We start from the raw sequence: 19,297 nt of genomic DNA on the forward strand, positions 1-19,297 counted from the left end.
ACACCTTCTTCCAGGAATTCACAGGTCTTTCCTAATTACTTCTTGAATATTCAAGTCAACATTTCCCTTGGTGAATTTTGCTTTCTTCCACAACCCAAGAAGGTTGCTGTTGTACCATATTTAAAATATGTATGAATGGTGCTGCCAACTTTGTCTGCTGGAAATTGAAGTGCCTTGGAAAGGTACTTTTAGCCATGACCTTTCTTGTGTAATGAAATTATCTCCTCTATTAGCTTTTGAGACAGCTTATTTTTAATTGCATTTTTTGCATAGAAATACATTTTTGCTTACAACGCTAAACTTACATTTTAAAACTTAAATAAGTGCCATTGCAGATTGATGACTTAATTTTGTTTTAAAACAGTTACTTGAGTAGCCTTACATATTTAAGAAACAGCTACATGCAATAGGGGTTGAATAATTGACATGGATGTATTTAAAAAATAAATCCTGCTATTTAGAAATATTAGGTTATATATTCACACTATGACTTTGAATGCATCACTCAGCTGATATAGATGTAAAGTTTACAAATTCTGGGTCATCAGAAAAGCTTACCTTTGTAAATCCTTACTGTCTTGGGGGGGTTGAATTATTTCAATTGCAACTATATATATATATATATACTGAGTGATTTGGCTCTGTGATATGAGTTAGATATTAGTCGTTGAAGTTTTTGGAGTAGATGTGCAAACTTCACACAATTGCAAGTGCTAAGCTGATGTGTAACTCATTCTGTAATACACATTCCTCAAAACAATAAATCAACACATTAATCTTGGTGAAACTTCACTTGCATTTGTTAGAGACTGGCACACGCGTTGTTTTCATCATCCCATATGTGAACACATAACTAAAGGCTGAGAGGAGGTTGGCAGGTCTGTGCGTCGATCTTTTGAACCCTTGAGCCACTCTGTCAAGCCTGTAACTGAGAGAGAATTTTATGCGACAGCAATGGAAAAAACTGCCATAGTGCATTCGTGCTAGCTGTTTAGATGGCTGTTAATTTAGCACAGATTATTCAGGTGATGCAAGCAATTTATTTCATGGTTTCAATGTGTTATGATCAAGGGAAAGAAGAAATTACGTTTGTGTGGACCTCAATAAAAATGGATGGGCCGAGTTTTCTGCAAAAACAATTTTTTTTACCAAGTTGTCTTTGACAACAGAGAACCGGCGCATTCAAATAGTTCTTTCACACTTTCAGAAATCAGAATTTATGCTAATATATATATATATATTCTAAATATATATTCAAAGTCAAAGAATAATCTCTAATATTATGGGTGCCCACTAATATTATGCCCAACCTTGACTACGCCACTGATTATGATACTCTAGGAATTAAATGAACAGTTCCTCCCAAAATGTAATTCTGGGAATATAGCGTACAAGTTATATGGATCACTTACTGAAAGCTTCAGTGTCAGGTCATTGTAAACTGTTTTTAAAAAAGACCACAAAAACATCATAGAAAAGAAGCAAAACATGTTCCATACCATAAGGGCATGTAATTACATTCATTTGGGTTTCATTGGCATATCCAAAATTAAAGGCTTATAAATCAATAAGAAAAAATAAATAAATAAACAAACAAGGAGGGTCAAGTGTTTGTTATAATTGTAAAGAAAACTTTAATGATATAAATTATGATAATTTCTGAGACTCTAAGACCCTAAGAAACTGCTGCAAATCACACGAGTAGCTTTTTTTGTATTTTTCCTGATTTGACATTATATATCTCAGGGTGTAAATAAGGTTGCTTCGAAAAACTGCTTTTGTTTTTTTCTCAATCATGTCAACTGCAACTGAGTAAAATTGTGCTGATACGACAAAGCAATCAAAAGTTATAGCATTACAAAAACAATTTATCCTGGTGTCCAAAACATCTCAAAGTGTCCAAAAGCCTCTCCAAACAAACAAAACATAATAAATGTACATAAGAACTAATTACACTTGCAAACACAACAATGACTGAAGGTTTGCATAGCATGCAGACATGATTTTAGTTGAGATATCACAGAATGAGTTTCATTCTGTGCCATATGAGTCATCATTGACTCTGTGTCATGTACTTGGAGCCATCTCCTGGTGGCCATGTGTAACAGTCACCAATCACGTCTCTCTACCCAGATATGGATAGCTTTTTGCATCGATCTGATTCCAATCCGATTGGTTTAGCATTCTATGACACTACCTCGTTTCTGATATTTTTCAGCCAGATTGCAAGATGCCAGATAGCCAGATGCTGTGTGCACTGTGCACATTGTGCTTCGTGTCAATTATCCAATGATCTATGCATCTGACTACCTTTTGTTTGGGTCGTTTGAAACATAATCGCCTCTGAGTAATGGTATGTGATATTTTATGTTCTGTTTATGTTTCGTGAAGTTATAAGCAAAAACACAGCATGAGCAACACCTGTTCACATGAAACAAATGTCAAAGACATATACTTGCTATATTTTCACCTCTGATTATTCTACTCTTTGAGAGCTTTCCAACAACATCTGACACATAGCTATTTGATGAGTCTGATGTTTTTACTGATCATAATATGTACGGTGCAAAATTTTTAATAAATTGTCAAAATAGAACACTTCTGACTTGTCTGCAAATTTCAAAGCACTTGTTTGAATCGTTCATATTCAGACTAGGAACGTACATTAAGAAAGAAGGGTCCATTTTGGTTTAATGTCGACATTATCAGTTTATTTATATTAAATAAATGAGAGTTGTTGTATATGCTTTTAATATGGTGCATAACTAAAAATCACAGCTTTTTTATAGTTTAGTTTAGCTAATTTTATTCAATGGTTTTGCGGATCTTGAAAAACTGCGATTTCCACAATTGCCAACATATTTGGATCATGTTTGTCCATTTTGTCCTAGATCTTTATCAGCACACATTAAACAACTTCTCCATGAATTATTTCTCTACATCATTTCACATGTTAAGAATATTTTTACAAACTTCAGAAATCATCTCAAACCTCCTTTTTTAAATAAACTAAAACAACATAATTTCATTTTGGTTCGGCAGCCTGGAAATCCTTGGGAGTGAGATGCACTTCAACTTTCAAGAAAAGTCTTTGAGGGTACGGCGATGTCACCCTTTGCCGATTGGAGGTCCTCTATCCTGGGTGTCTGATCGCTATGGGAGAAAGTACGAGACGAGCTTCACTGCTCGCTCTGTTGGGTGTCTGTGATGGAGGATACAGCCCCCTGGCCTTTGTTGACATCACTGATACACGCCCACTGTCCATCAACAGACTCTTTCCAAAGGGTCACCTGTGAGCAGAAATCAATGGAAACATCAAGGCAGCAAACAGGTAAACTTTAAGATCATGTATTATGGATAGCATGTTACATTCTGCTTCAAAAAATTGTTCATAATAATAATAATAATAGTTCAATAATTCATGCGTCCTTCTCAAAGACAAATCTGCCTGATTCCAGCCTTGCTGAAGCACCCTCAGATCATCATCGGTCCTCCACCAAATTTCACAGTGGGTGTGAGACACTGTGGTTTGAAGGCCTCTCCAGGCCTAACCATTAGACGACCAGGTGGAGGATTGGTCATGATCTGGCGGTGCTTCAGCAAGGCTGGAGTCGGGCAGATTCATCTTTGTGAAGGACGCATAAATCAAGCCATGTACAAGGTTATCCTGGAAGAAAACTTGCTTCCTTCTGCTCTGACAATGTTCCCTAGCTCTGAGGATTGTTTTTTCCAGCAGGACAATGCTCCATGCCACACAGCCAGCTCAATCAAGGTGTGGACGGAGACCCTGTCATAGCCAGCCCAATCTCCAGACCTGAACCCCATTGAAAACCTCTGGAATGTGATCAAGAGGAAGATGGATGGCCACAAGCCATCAAACAAAGACGAGCTGCTTGAATTTTTGCAGCAGGAGTGGCATAAAGTCACCCAACAGCAATATGAAAGACTGGTAGAGAGCATGCCAAGACGCATGAAAGCTGAGATTTGAAAATCAGGGTTATTCCAGACAAATATTGATCTCTGATCTTCTTCCATCTAGCATTAAAACATTAGTATTGTGTTGTTTATAAATGAATATGAACTTGTTTTCTTTACATTATTTGAGGTCTGAAAACACTGCAACTTTTTTGTTATTTTGACCAGTTGTAATTTTCTGCAAATAAATGCTCTAAATGACAATATTTTTATTTGGAATTTGGGAGAAATGTTCTCCGTACTTTCTAGAATAAAACAAAAGTGTTCATTTTACTCAAACACATACCTAAAAATATTAAATCCAGAGAAACTGATCATTTTGCAGTGGTCTCTTCATTTTTTCCAGAGCTGTATATACAACAGTTAGATCTGGTCAACAAATCTGATTGGACGAGAGATGTTCCATGAGCACTGATTGTCTCATATCATCAGCACTCCGACACTTCACTGTGTGTATCAATCCACTTGTGTTTGTACCATTCTAAACAAAAGTGTAAGAGCAGTGCATATGTGTTAAGAGCTATAGCTTTCTCTTTACCTTTAATTTTGTGACTTTACACATTTTAGCCAGCAGGTGGAGGCAAAAGACCATTTGTGTGTATAAAATGAGCCAGTTTGTTGACCTGAAGTAAGTGTTTTCATTCATCAGCACTACATGATCGCTCGTATTACTACTGCACTACTAAAGCTAGGAAATACCTTTAAACGGCTTTAAACTAACAACTTCAGCATTAAGGCTCATCACAGCTGAAAGATATAACAGACTGATTCATTAAACAAACTCAAACTCCGGAGTTTCTACACTGGAGAGGACATACTGATCAAAATGGAGGAGGAGATTGCGGTTTCTATAGTGAATGACTCTTGTGCACCAGCTACTGTGAAATAGGGAGGAATACTGGCTATTTTTCCGCTGAGAAAATAGGATGAATTTGACCAAAATGCCATTATCTTCAGAAAGCTGACTAACACACTATAGCATCTATGCTTGGGAGTGACAACAGGTGATCTCTCTCTCTCTCTCGCTCTCGTCTCTCTCTCTCTCTCTCTCTCTCTCTCTCTCTCTCTCTCTCTCTCTCTCTCTCTCTCTCTCTCTCTCTCTCTCTCTCTCTCTCCTCAGTCAATCATGTGGCAGCAGTGTAGTGCATACAATCATGCATATATGGGTCAGGAGCTTCAGTTAACGTTCACATCAACCATCAGAATGGGGAAAAATGTGATCTCAGTGATTTGGACCATGGCATGATTGTTGGTGCCAGACGGGCTGGTTTAAGTATTTCTGTAACTGCTGATCTTCTGGGATTTTCACACACAGTCTCTAGAATTTACTCAGAATGGTGCCAAAAACAAAAAACAACCAGTGAGTGGCAGTTCTGTGGACTGAAATGTCTTGTTGATGAGAGAGGCCAACGGAGAATGGCCAGACTGGTTGGAACTGTCAAAGTCTACGGTAACTCAGATAACCACTCTGTACAATTGTGGTGAGAAGAATAGCATCTCTGAATGCTATTCTGAGATGCGGGTTGGCACTGTTTTGGTGGCACGAGGGGACCTACACAATATTAGGCAGGTGGTTTTAATGTTGTGGCTGATCGGTGTATATACTGTATAATATATATATGAATGAATAAAATATATTAAAATATATCAAATTTATTAAAAAGTCAGTGTAAAACCCACTATATGCAAGAATTAGTTTTCATCATTTGGTAAAAGACTGCAGAGGACAGTTAATCCAATAATAATTGAATTTCTTATTTTCAAATGTGTCTTCCTAAAAAAATTCTAAATGAATCGTTAAAGGAATCGTAATCGTTTACTTCCTTACGTTTCCCATCCCTGCTTCTAAAGCCATACGATACCTGCAAATCTTGCCCCTCTTTGGCGTAGCACATATTCAAGTATGTTGTGTGGAGATGTGTCGTGCCTGGTTTGAGGTCAATGGACTTTTATTATACATTTATGGTGTTTTTTGTCCTTGTTTTTTTGGGGGCGGATTAACTATTCATTTAAAAATCTCAATTAAGAGATGATGCATTTTGATGCTTGCCATGAACGTGTGAAGCATAAGAACATTAGGAAGAGAAAAACATGCCATCTTCCAGCTCCAGTGACTGCAAAACAATCTAAAGCTCATCTAGGTGGCATAAGATAATTACACCAAGCTAATGAGTCACCCAAAGACACCTTCAAGAATCACTACAATCGCATCATTAACGATAATGCCAAAATAATGCCAGCTTCAGCAATCTGAAGCTCCCTTTAACCACCCAGTCTATTTAACCTGTGCTTATTTTCAAAGCCCTTTTGCATTATTAAGCTGACAGATTGCATCTGGTTTATAAATGCATCAGCTAATGGTATGTTCATCTGCGAATAAATGGCTCAACCCTGTGCCTGCCGTTTTGAATAATTACAAGGCAGAGCATGTCACCAAAAGCACAACAAATCATTTGAGTCTTTTTTAAATGAACGGTGATGGTAAGAACAGATTTCCTCACGCCATGCCAAGTGCTAGGTGAAACAATCTCAGTCATTAATTCATGACCCTGAGAGTGCTTTATTCGCAGCTCTGTCGTGCTATAAGCTGCTTCCATACTCAAATTATAGCATTTTTGTTCATTAATCCGACAGGGATGAGAGCCAAAGACTGTCAACATAAGTTTCAAGGTAAAACGTGTATGAATCAATGGAGTGTCCTGTTGTTGGCGACTGCATTTAAGGGTTGCCTTCCTCTAATCTCACAACACAAAGTGTCAGAGCTGTGACCTAGCGGTTAAATTGTATTTTGCTCCAGATTCAAACTTGCAGCACCCGCATGAACATCATAAGTGAAAAACAAAAATTTCAAATAAATGACGCATTGTGATCGTACTTTGTTGTCCCCGCCGGACACAGCCAGGATGTTTCCAGTGATGGACCAGCTCACGTGCCACACCACGTCATTGAATTTGTGGAGAAGTTTGGCTGTCCAGGTGTTGCCCATTGGGTCGTCACATGTCCAGATAAACACACGGCCGTCCTGTGGAGAGATCACAAAAAAACATGCATGTTTTGTTTAGCTGTTTGCCAAATGAATTTAGAATCACAGTTGAGTTTTTTATCAATCAATATAGCATACGCAAAGCTCTAATTGTGAATCCTGATTGAATTTATTTGGCTGATTCTGATAAAGCACGCCAAGGTCAAATTTCACATCTAAATCAAAAGAAAAATAAATTAAGCATATTTATAGGACCACTAATTGCCGGGTTAGCGGTTCGATTCCCGGCCCACATGACTCCACATACCGAAGTGTCCTTGGGCAAGACACTGAACCCCAAGCTGCTCCCAATGGCAGGCTAGCGCCTTGCATGGCATGTGAGTGTGTGTGTGAATGGGTGAATGAGACACAGTGTAAAGCGCTTTGGAACCGCTAAGGTTAAAAAAGGCCCAATATAAGTGTAGACCATTTACCATTAAGATTTTTTGCATTATTATTTTCATGACAATCAAGCACATTTTACAGTTTTCTTGTAACTTCTGTTATTTTCAATGGTGATTCTCATAAAATTTTCATTACTGCAATGCAGTAAGCTTTTTGTACTTTATTATAAAGCTATAATACAAATAAAAAAAATCTGCATAAATGAAAGGCAGTACAAACACTACCATTATGTATAAATCCGTTTTATATAAATATATATATATATATTTACACTGATCAGGCACAACATTAAAACCACTGACAGGTGAAGTGAATAACATTTATTATCTCGTTACAATAGCACCTGTCAAGTGGTGGGATATATTAGGCAGCAAGTGAACAGTCAGTTCTTGAATTTCATATGTTGGAAGCAGGAAACATGGGCAAGTGTAAGGATCTGAGCGTCTTTGACAAGGGCTAAATTGTGATGGCAAGACGACTGGATCAGAGCATCTCCAAAATGGCAGATCTTGTGGGGTGTTCCCAGTATGCAGTGGTTAGTACCTTCCAAAAGTGGACCAAGGAAGGACAACTGGTGAACTGGTGACAGGGTCATGGGTGCCCAAGGCTCATTGATGCGTGTGGGGAGCGAAGGCTAGCCCGTCTGGTCCGATCCCACAGAAGAGCTACTGTAGCAAAAATTGCTGAAAAACTTAATGCTGGCCATGACAGAATGGTGTCAGAACACACAGTGCATCGCAGCTTGCTGCATATGGGGCTGCGTAGCTGCAGACTGGTCAGAGTGCCCATGCTGATCAATGTCCATAGCCGAAAGCGCCTACAATGGGCACGTGAGCGTCAGAAGTGGACCATGGAGCAATGGAAGGTGGCCAGATCTGATGAATCGCGTTTTCTTTTAGATCATGTGGACGGCCGGGTGCGTGTGCGCCGTTTACCTGGGGAAGAGATGGCAGCAGGATGCACCATGGGAAGATGGCAGGCCGGTGGAGGCAGTGTGATGCTCTGGGCAGTGTTCTGCTGGGAAACCTTGGGTCCTGGCATTCATGTGGATGTTACTTTGATATGTACAACCTACCTAAAGATTGTTGCAGACCATGTGCATACCTTCATGGCAACGGTATTTCCTGATGGCAGTGGCCTCATTCAGCAGGATAATGCACCCTGCCACACTGCAAAAATTGTTCAGGAATGGTTTGAGGAACATGACAAAGAGTTCAAGGTGTTGCCATGGCCTCCAAATTCCCCAGATCTCAATCCGATTGCTGGTCCAACAAGTCCGATCCATGGAGGCCCCACATCGCAATTTACAGGACTTGAATGATCTGCTGCTAACGTCTTGGTGCCAGATACCACAGGACACCTTCAGAGGTCTTGTGGAGTCCACGCCTCGACGGGTCAAAGCTGTGTGTGTGTGTGTGTGTATATATATATATATATATATATATATATATATATATATATATATATATCAGCCACAACATTAAAACCACCTGCCTAATATCGTGTAGGTCCCCTTCGTGCCACCAAAACAGTGCCAACCTGCATCCTAGAATAACATTCTGAGATTATATTCTTCTCACCACAATTGTACAGAGTGGTTATCTGAGTTACCGTAGACTTTGACAGTTCGAACCAGTCTGGCGATTCTCCGTTGACCTCTCTCATTAACAAGGTGTTTCCATCCACAGAACTGCCTCTCACTGGATGTTTTTTTGTTTTTGGCACCATTCTGAGTAAATTCAAGAGACTGTTGTGCGTGAAAATCCCAGGAGATCAACAGTTACAGAAATACTCAAAGTAGCCCGTCTGGCACCAACAATCATACAATGGTCCAAATCACTGAGATCTGAAGATTGAGATTTTTTCCCCATTCTGATGGTTGATGTGAACATTAACTGAAGCTCCTGACCCGTATCTGAATGATTTTATGCACTGCACTGCTGCCACATGATTGGCTGATTAGATAATCGCATGGATGATTAGTTGATGCCAGACGGGCTGGTTTGTGTATTTCTGTAACTGCTGATCTCCTGGGTTTTTCACACACAGTCACTAGAATTTAATTAGAATGGTGCCAAAAACAAAAATACATCCAGTGAGCGGCAGTTTTGTGGACTGAAATGTCTTGTTGATGAGAGAGGCCAACAGAGAATGGCCAGACTGGTTTGAACTGACAAAGTCTACGGTAACTCAGATAACTGCTCTACAATTGTGGTGAGAAGAATAGCAAACGGGTTGGCACAGTTTTGGTGGCACGAGGGGGACCTACACAATATTAGGCAGGTGGTTTTTATGTTGTGGCTGATCGGTGTATACACACTGGCAGCCAAACGTTTGGAATAATGTAAAAATTTTGCTGTTTCGGAAGGAAATTGGTACTTTAATTCACCAAAGTGGCATTCAACTGATCACAAAGTATAGTCAGGACATTACTGATGTAAAAAAACAGCACCATCACTATTTGAAAAAAGTAACTTTTGATCAAATCTACAGAGGCCCCATTTCCAGTATCCATCACTCCATCCATCCATTACCTTGAGTAATCATGCTAAATTGCTAAATTGGTACTAGAAAATCACTTGCCATTACATCAAACACAGTTGAAAGCTATTTGGTTCGATAAATGAAGCTTCACATTGTCTTTGTGTTTGTTTTTGAGTTGCCAGAGTATACAATAGACCGGCATGTCTAAAGGTCAATATTAGGTCAAAAATGGCAAAAAAGAAGCTTTCTCTAGAAACTCGTTAGTCAATCATTAAAAAAGGGGGGGACATAAAATGCGAAGGGTCTGCTAATAACTGGTATGCTTTTCACAAAGTACAACATTCACAGTTAGAATACATGGTGCAGTTCAACTGTAATATTACCTGTGAGCAGCTAGCGATTGTGCTGGTGGGCAGACCAATGGAAGGAGCCCAGCCGACATCTCTCACCCAATCACTGTGTGCCTCCAGCTTCTGGTCCTCTTTCCATTGGCCATCCTCCTCTCTGAAAACAAAATACCAAGTCAGCATGTTATTCTTCAAGATTTTCATTGACTCAGTTCTCCTAATTTCAATTATCAGTTCAATCAACAAATTTAATGAGACAAAAATCTCATTCAAAGACCAGCAATCAATTAGTATACAATGCAGAAAACATGAAAACAAAAACAAAACAAACAAAACAAACAAAAAAAAACAACACAAGTTTTGTGTAGGCCAAGTCATAAGCAGCTGCCATTTGTCATTTGTTCAACTTTCAAATACTGTTCATTAACTTGAATGATCAGAGCTTCTGTACAGCTTCTGCTTTTAGTGTCTAACATAGAAGCATTGAAATGTTTTGGTCCCAAGAGTGAAAGATGTTGAGAATCTTAAGTGCAGCATAAGTGATGAGGCAAAAGCTGACAGCAGGTGACCAGAGGCAGCGAGCGCTGAAAAGTAAGGGCTGTACTCACTTCCACAGCTTGACCAGATTGTCACAGCCTCCAGACACAAATCTCTTGATGTAGTTTGGCTTCTGTCCTGTTGGCTGCTCAATCAGACTCCCTGGAACAACAGCTGGGGCCCAACTCACTGCATTACAGCCAATCTGCCATTCAGAAGAGAAAAGTGTGGAATTCACAGACCTCAAACTGGAGTTTTACATGTTTTGTGTGTATTTTAAGATTGTAGATGCAAATTCATTTTGTGGTCTTTTTTACAGGGAATACTCACTGTATGTGCATTGTTGATCTTCTTAATGTCCCAGTGTCCATCACCAGAACAGGTCAACACTGAAATCGCACCATCTGAGCTGCCACAGGCCAGAATCAAACCAAAGTCATATGGACCCCAGCATACAGAATTCACTGCAGGAGAACAGATCACGTGATTATCCACAGCATGCTTAATTTCTATAACTCAGCACACTTGCACACTAGAGCTTTTGGTGCGTATCCGAATCTGTATGGAGTTTGGTTCGTTTAGATAGTGTGCAAGCATATTTCTGTACTTGGGTGCTAAGCCTGTCAGGAAATCACCTGTCGGATATACATATACAGTCATGAGAAAAAGAAAGTACACACTCCTTGAAATCTATGGTTTTGCATATCAGGACATAATAAAAATAATCTGGTCCTTAGCAGGTCTTAACATTAGGTAAATACAACCACGGATGAACAACAACACATGACATATTACACCGTCATGATTTATTTAACAGAAATAAAGCCAAAATGGAGAACCCATGTGTGAAAAACTAAGTACACCTTATGATTCAATAGCTTGTAGAACGAACTTTAGCACCAATAATTCAAGTAATTGTTTTCTGTATGACTTTATCAGTCTCTCACATCGTTTTGGAGGAATTTTGGCCCAGTCTTCTTTACAACATTGCTTCAGTTCATTGAGGTTTGCGGGCATTTGTTTATGCACAGCTCCCTTAAGGTCCTGCCACAACATTTCAGTCAGGTTGAGGTCTGAACTGGGCTGTGCCATTGTAGTGGAATTGACTGGGCCATCGTAACACCTTGATTCTTTTCTTTTTCAGCCATTCTGTTGTAGATTTGCTGGTGTGCTTGGGATCATTGTCCTGTTGCATGACCCAATTTCGGCCAAGCTTTAGCTGTCAGACAGATGGCCTCACATTTGACTCTAGAATACTTTGGTATACAGAGGAGTTCATGGTCGACTCAATGACTGCAAGGTGCCCAGGTCCTGTGGCTGCAAAACAAGCCCAAATCATCACCCCTCCACCACCATGCTTGACAGTTGGTATGAGGTGTTTGTAATGATATGCTGTGTTTGGTTTTCGCCAAACGTGGCGCTGTGCATTATGGCCAAACATCTCCACTTTGGTCTCGTCTGTCCAAAGGACATTGTTCCAGAAGTCTTGTGGTTTGTTCAGATGCAACTTTGCAAACCTAAGTCATGCTGCCATGTTCTTTTTAGAGAGAAGAGGCTTTCTCCTGGCAACCCTTCCAAACAAACCATACTTGTTCAGTCTTTTTCTAATTGTACTGTCATGAACTTTAACATTTAACATGCTAACTGAGGCCTGTAGAGTCTGAGATGTAACTCTTGGGTTTTTTGCAATTTCTCTGAGCATTGCACGGTCTGGCCTTGGGGTGAATTTGCTGGGACATCCACTCCTGGGAAGATTGGCAGCTGTCTTGAATGTTTTCCACTTGTGAATAATCTTTCTCACTGTAGAATGATGGACTTTAAATTGTTTGGAAATGGCCTTATAACCCTTCCCAGATTGATGGGCAGCAACAATTGCTTCTCTAAGATCATTGCTGATGTCTTTCCTCCTTGGCATTCTGTTAAAACACACCTGAATGCTCCAGACCAGCAAACTGCTAAAACTTCAGCTTTTATAGAGGTGGTCACACTTGCTGATGATCAATTAATCAAGGGCATTTGATTAGCAGCATCTGGCTACTACTTAGCCTCTTAATTCCTATGGAAGCAGTAAGGGTGTACTTAGTTTTTCACACATGGATTCTCCATTTTAAGATCATGAGAAACATTTCAGTCAAGTGTTTCAAAACGTTTGACCGGTAGTGTATATATATACACAGTTGAAATCAGAAGTTTACATTCACTTAGGTTGAAGTCATTAACACTCATTTTTTTAACCACTCCACAGATTTCATATTAGCAAACTGTAGTTTTGGCAAGATGTTTAGGACATCTGCTTTGTGCATGACATGAGTAATTTTTCCAACAACTGTTTACAGACAGATTGTTTCACTTTTAATAGACTATATCACAATTCCAGTGGGTCAGAAGTTTACATACACTAAGTTAACTGTGCCAACTGTGTGGATGTATTTTAAGGCCTACCTTCAAACTCAGTGCCTCTTTGCTTGACATGGGAAAATAAAAAAATCAGCCAAGACCACAGGAAAAAATAATGTGGACCTTCACATGTCTGGTTCATCCTTGGGAGCAATTTGCAAACACCTGAAGGTACCATGTTCATCTGTACAAACAATAGTATGCAAGTATAAACACCATAGGACCATGCAGCCAACATACCACTCAGGAAGGAGACGCTTTCTGTCTCCTAGAGATGAACGTAGTTTGGTGCGAAAAGTGCAAATCAATCCCAGAACAACAGCAAAGGACCTTGTGAAGATGTTGGAGGAAACAGGTAGACAAGTATCTATATCCACAGTAAAACAAGTCCTATATTGACATAACCTGAAAGGCTGCTCAGCAAGAAAGAAGCCACTGCTACAAAACCACCATAAAAAAGCCAGACTACAGTTTGCAAGTGCACATGGGGACAAAGATCTTACTTTTTGGAGATATGTCTTTTGGTCTGATGAAACAAAAACTGAACTGTTTGACCATAATGACCATCGTTATGTTTGGAGGAAATAGGGTGAGATTTACAGGCCGAAGAACACCATCCCAACCATGAAGCATGTGGGTGGCAGCATCATGTTGTGGGGGTGCTTTGCTGCAGGAGGGACTGGTGCACTTCACAAAATAGATGGCATCATGAGGAAGGAAAATGATGTGGATATATTGAAGCAACATCTCAAGACATAAGCCAGGAAGTTAAAGCTTGGTCGCAAATGGGTCTTCCAAATGGACAATGACCCCAAGCATACCTCCAAATCTGTGGCAAAATGGCTTAAGAACAACAAAGTCAAGGTATTGGAGTGGCCATCACAAAGCCCTGACCTCAATCCGATATAAAATTTGTGGGCAGAACTGAAAAAGCGTGTGCGCACCAGGAGGCCTAAAAACCTGACTCAGTTACACCAGTTCTGTCTGGAGGAATGGGCCAATATTCCAGCAATTATTGTGAGAAGCTTATTTGACCCAAGTTAAACAATTTAAAGGCAATGATACCAAATACTAACAAAATGTATGTAAACTTCTGACCCACTGGGAATGTGATGAAAGAAGTAAAAGCTGAAATAAATAATTCTCTCGACTATTATTCTGACATTTCACATTTTTAAAATAGTGATCCTAACTGACCGAAGACAGGGAATGTTTTCTATGATTAAATGTCAGGAATTGTGAAAAAAAAATAAAATTTGTTTAAAAGTATTTGGCTAAGGTGTATGTAAACGTCTGACTTCAACTCTGTGTGTGTGTGTGTGTGTGTGTGTGTGTGTGTGTGTGTGTGTGTATATATATATATATATATATATATATATATACACACACACACACACACACACACACACACACACAGTACTGTGCAAAAGTTTTAGGCACTTGTGAAAAATGTTGCATAGTGAGGATGTCTTCAAAAATAATGACATAAATAGTTTTCATTTATCACTTAATGTCATACAAAGTCCAGTAAACATAAAAAAGCTACATCAATATTTGGTGTGACCACCTTTGCCTTTAAAACAGCACCAGTTCTCCTAGATACACCTGGATACAGTTTTTCTTGGTTGTTGGCAGACAGGATGTTCAAAGCTTCTTGGAGAATTCACCACAGTTCTTCTATTTCAGCTGTCTCACTTGCTTCTGTCTCTTTATGTAATCTCAGACTGACACGATGTTCAGTGAGGGGTTTTGTGGGGGCCATGACATCTGTTGCAGGGCTCCCTGTTCTTCTATTCTAATCTTTTCTATTTGCAAAAGTAATATTTAGGAGTCTAACATTTATATTACCTATTGACACACTAAAGCTGAAGATATAAATAACCATCTTAAGACAAATGCTTTTGTGAAACATCTTATGCACATGTGACTTGATTTCATGCGTCCTTCACAAAGATGAATCTGCCTGATTCCAGCCTTGCTGAAGCACCCCCAGATCATCACCGATCCTCCACCTGGTTGTCTAATGGTTAGACAGAGACCTGGAGAGGCTTTCAAGCCACAGTGTCTCGCACCCACTGTGAAATTTGGTGGAGGATCGGTGATGATCTGGGGGTGCTTCAGCAAGGCTGGAGTCGGGCAGATTCATCTTTGTGAAGGACGCATGAAATCAAGTCATATTCAAGGTTGTCCTGGAAGAAAACTTGCTTCCTTCTGCTCTGACAATGTTTCCCAACTCTGAGGATTGTTTTTTCCAGCAGGACAATGCTCCATGCCACACAGCCAGCTCAATCAAGGTGTGGATGGAGGACTATCATATCAAGATCGTGTCATGGCCAGCCCAATCTCCAGACCTGAACCCCACTGAAAACCTCTGGAATGTGATCAAGAGGAAGATGGATGGCCACAAGCCATCAAACAAAGCCGAGCTGCTTGAATTTTTGCGCCAGGAGTGGCATAAAGTCACCCAACAGCAATGTGAAAGACTGGTAGAGAGCATGCCAACACACATGAAAGCTGAGATTGAAAATCAAAGTTATTCCACCAAATATTGATCTCTGATCTCTTCCTAAGTTAAAACATTAGTATTGTGTTGTTTATAAATGAATATGAACTTGGTTTCTTTGCATTATTCGAGGTCTGAAAACACTGCATCTTTTTTGTTATTTTGATCAGTTGTCATTTTCTGCAAATAAATGCTCTAAATGACAATATTTTTATTTGGAATTTGGGAGAAATGTTGTCAGTACTTTATAGAATAAAACAAAAATGTTCATTTTACTCAAACACATACCTATAAATATTAAATCCAGAGAAACTGATCATTTTGCAGTGGTCTCTTAATGTTTTTCCAGAGCTGTATATATATATATATATTTTACACTGCTGGCCAAAAGTTTGGAATAATGTTCAGATTTTGCTCTTATGGAAAGAAATTGGTACTTTTATTCACCAAAGTGGCATTCAACTGATCACAATGTATAGTCAGGACATTAATAACGTGAAAAATTACTATTAAACTACTTCAAAGAGTTCTCATCAAAAAATCCTCCATGTGCAGCAATGACAGCTTTACAGATCCTTGTTATTCTAGCTGTCAGTTTGTCCAGATACTCAGGTGACATTTCACCCCACACTTCCTGTAGCACTTGCCATAGATGTGTCTGTCTTGTCGGGCACTTCTCACGCACCTTACAGTCTAGCTGATCCCACAAAAACTCAATGGAGTTAAGATCCATAACACACTTTTCCAATTATCTGTTGTCCAATGTCTGTGTTTCTTTGCTCACTCTAACCTTTTCTTTTTGATTTTCTGTTTCAAAAGTGGCTTTTTCTTTGCAATTCTTCCCATAAGTCCTGCACCCCTGAGTCTTCTCTTTACTGTTGTACATGAAACTGGTGTTGAGCGGGTAGAATTCAATGAAGCTGTCAGCTGAGGACATGTGAGGCGTCTATTTCTCAAACTAGAGACTCTGATGTACTTATCCTCTTGTTTAGTTGTACATCTGGTCTTCCACATCTCTTTCTGTCCTTGTTAGAGCCAGTTGTTCTTTGTCTTTGAAGACTGTAGTGTACACCTTTGTATGAAATCTGCTGGTTTTTTTTTTTGGCAGTTTCAAGCATTGTATAGCCTTCATTCCTCAAAACAATGATTGACTGACGAGTTTCTAGAGAAAGCTGTTTCTTTTTTGCCATTTTTTTTACCTAATACTGACCTTATGACATGCCAGTCTATTGCATACTGTGACAACTCAAAAACAAACACAAAGACAACGTTAAGATTCATTTAATGAACCAAATAGCTTTCAACTGTGTTTGATATAATGGCAAGTGATTTTCTAGTACCAAATTATGAATTTATCATGATTACTCAAGGATAAGGTGTTGGAGTGATGGCTGCTGTCTAGATCTGATCAAAAATGACTTTTTTCAAATAGTGATGGTGCTGTTTTTTACATCAGTAATGTCCTGACTATACTTTGTGATCAGTTGAATGTCACTTTGGTGAATTAAAGTACCAATTTCCTTCTGAAACAGCAAAATCTGTAGATTATTCCAAACGTTTGGCTGCCAGTGTATACACTTTAATTTAGAATGGCACGAACACAAGCGGAGTGATACACACAGTGAAGTGTCCGAGTGATGGTGGTGTGAGACCATCAGCACTCATGGAACGTCTCTCATCCAATCAGATTGTAAACGAGTATATATATATATATATACACACACACATACACTACCGGTCGAAAGTTTTGAAACACTTGACTGACATGTTTCTCATGATCTTAAAAATCTTTTGATCTGAAGGCGTATGCTGAAATGTTTGAAATTAGTTTTGTAGACAAAAATATAATTGTGTCACCATATTAATTTAATTCATTATAAAACTAAAATTTAATTAAAAAAAAATTGTTTTTGAAATTGATGACTTGGACCGAATTATTAAGAAAAGCAGCCAATAAGTGCCCAACACAGATGGGAACTCCTTCAATACTGTTTAAAAAGCATCCCAGGGTGATACCTCAAGAAGTTGGTTGAGAAAATGTCAAGAGTACATGTCTGCAAATTCTAGACAAAGGGTGACTACTTTGAAGATGCTCAAATATAACACAGTTTTGATTTATTTTGGATTTTGTTTAGTCAAAACATAATTCCCATAGTTCCATTTATGTTATTCCATAGTTTTGATGACTTTACTATTATTCTAAAATGTGGAAATAAATTATAATAAAGAATGAGTAAGTGTTTCAAAACTTTTGACTGGTAGTGTATATATAAGCAATATCACACGAGCAAGAGTGTGATATGGCCCTACATCAGCACTGCTGTGATTACCTAAGGCCTGCGCCCGAATAACAGCAGTGCTGATGTAGGGCCATATCACATTCTTGCTTGTGTGATATTGCTTTTTTTATATATATATATATATATATATATATATACACATATATAAATAAATACATTATATATACACAAGTGTGAAAACAGCCTCAGTTTGATATGAGAAGTAAATATGTGAAGTTACCCGAGGAGTCGTGGCCAGTGTATTCATACATCTTATCCCAGGTGCCGTTCTCCTCTTTCCAGATGATCACCTTCCTATCATACGAGCAGGATGCCAGAATGTTGCCATACATGGGATGAGCCCACGCCACCTGCCACACTGGACCCTCGTGACTGCAGAGAAACACAGAGAATTACATACGAGTCATGAAGAGGCAAACCAAGAGTCACCTTTAAAACAAGCGCACACCACAAGACTGACAGTTAGTGAGCGCTGAGCGCTTCACTCACCCCCTCAGATCAGCCACAAGGATCTGTCCTCCGTTTTTGACATCAAAGATCTTCAGAGAGCGATCAGAGGAGCAGGTGGCCAGTCTGGTCCCGTAGTAATCCATCTGCGCATCATGCTGGAGGTAAAGATAAAGAAGGCAGGTTGGAGACTGACTCACTACTTGATTACGAGAAGTAAATGACAGGATATGAAAGTTGAAATACTCACAATCATGTCCTCATGTGAGGTGTCCACTGTGTTTATTACAGACACCTAAAAAACACAAACCCACAGAGTCAAAAGAGTTCAACTTTAATATAAAGTACAGATTAAACTGAATGACATCCAGGGAAATTCTGACATACACAATTTATCTGAACTCCTATACAAAAAATTTAATAAATAAATAAAATAAAATACAAATAAAATACAAATACTCTGGTGGTACAATGGTACAGTGTATGAGATATCAGATAATAATACCATGGTACTATTATGTGTGCACTGTTATAATATGTTATAAGCAGTTAAACAGTTCATGAACTACTGTGTTTGAAACAAATATTTGGCATTAATCAATGAACAGTCAATAATGTAAAACTCACCATTGTTCAGTGTCACTCAAACGGACTTCTTTAATACAAAAATGCTAAAAAATGGTGTAATTACTCTTCAGAGCTTTAGAAATGAAATTATTGATAATATTTCAGACGTGGCGAACGGACCGGCCGGTGCGGACTGTACCGCTTCTAAACTGTCCGGGTGAAAACGGGGGAGCGTAAACGAGGTTCCGATCATGCAGTTCACATTTATTCCAACAGGTGGCGACAAATCTCGTTCAATGAATGGCGCTCAGCT

The 19,297-nt window shown here is 39.1% G+C and overlaps 1 protein-coding gene across 2 annotated transcripts; it reads right to left on the reverse strand.

Moving 5' to 3' along the window:
• Positions 1-1,610: 1,610 nt before the first annotated feature.
• On the reverse strand, positions 1,611-19,184 carry LOC127438201 (protein SEC13 homolog). Of its 2 annotated transcripts, XM_051693593.1 has the most exons (9): positions 19,045-19,184; positions 18,668-18,712; positions 18,460-18,575; positions 18,191-18,342; positions 11,101-11,234; positions 10,842-10,975; positions 10,270-10,390; positions 6,851-6,997; positions 1,611-3,290 (listed from the first exon to the last, which is right to left on the reverse strand). In XM_051693593.1, the coding sequence occupies exons 1-9, from the start codon at positions 19,045-19,047 to the stop codon at positions 3,180-3,182; spliced, it is 963 nt and encodes a 320-aa protein (XP_051549553.1). In that variant the 5' UTR covers positions 19,048-19,184; the 3' UTR covers positions 1,611-3,179. The 2 variants fall into 2 exon arrangements, with proteins under 2 accessions (XP_051549553.1, XP_051549554.1); XM_051693594.1 differs by lacking the exons at positions 18,191-18,342; positions 18,460-18,575; positions 18,668-18,712; positions 19,045-19,184 and adding exons at positions 13,213-13,351; positions 13,768-14,329.
• Positions 19,185-19,297: the final 113 nt, after the last annotated feature.

The sequence above is a fragment of the Myxocyprinus asiaticus genome, chromosome 49 (genome assembly GCF_019703515.2).
Source record: "Myxocyprinus asiaticus isolate MX2 ecotype Aquarium Trade chromosome 49, UBuf_Myxa_2, whole genome shotgun sequence".
Classification (NCBI taxonomy): domain Eukaryota; kingdom Metazoa; phylum Chordata; class Actinopteri; order Cypriniformes; family Catostomidae; genus Myxocyprinus; species Myxocyprinus asiaticus.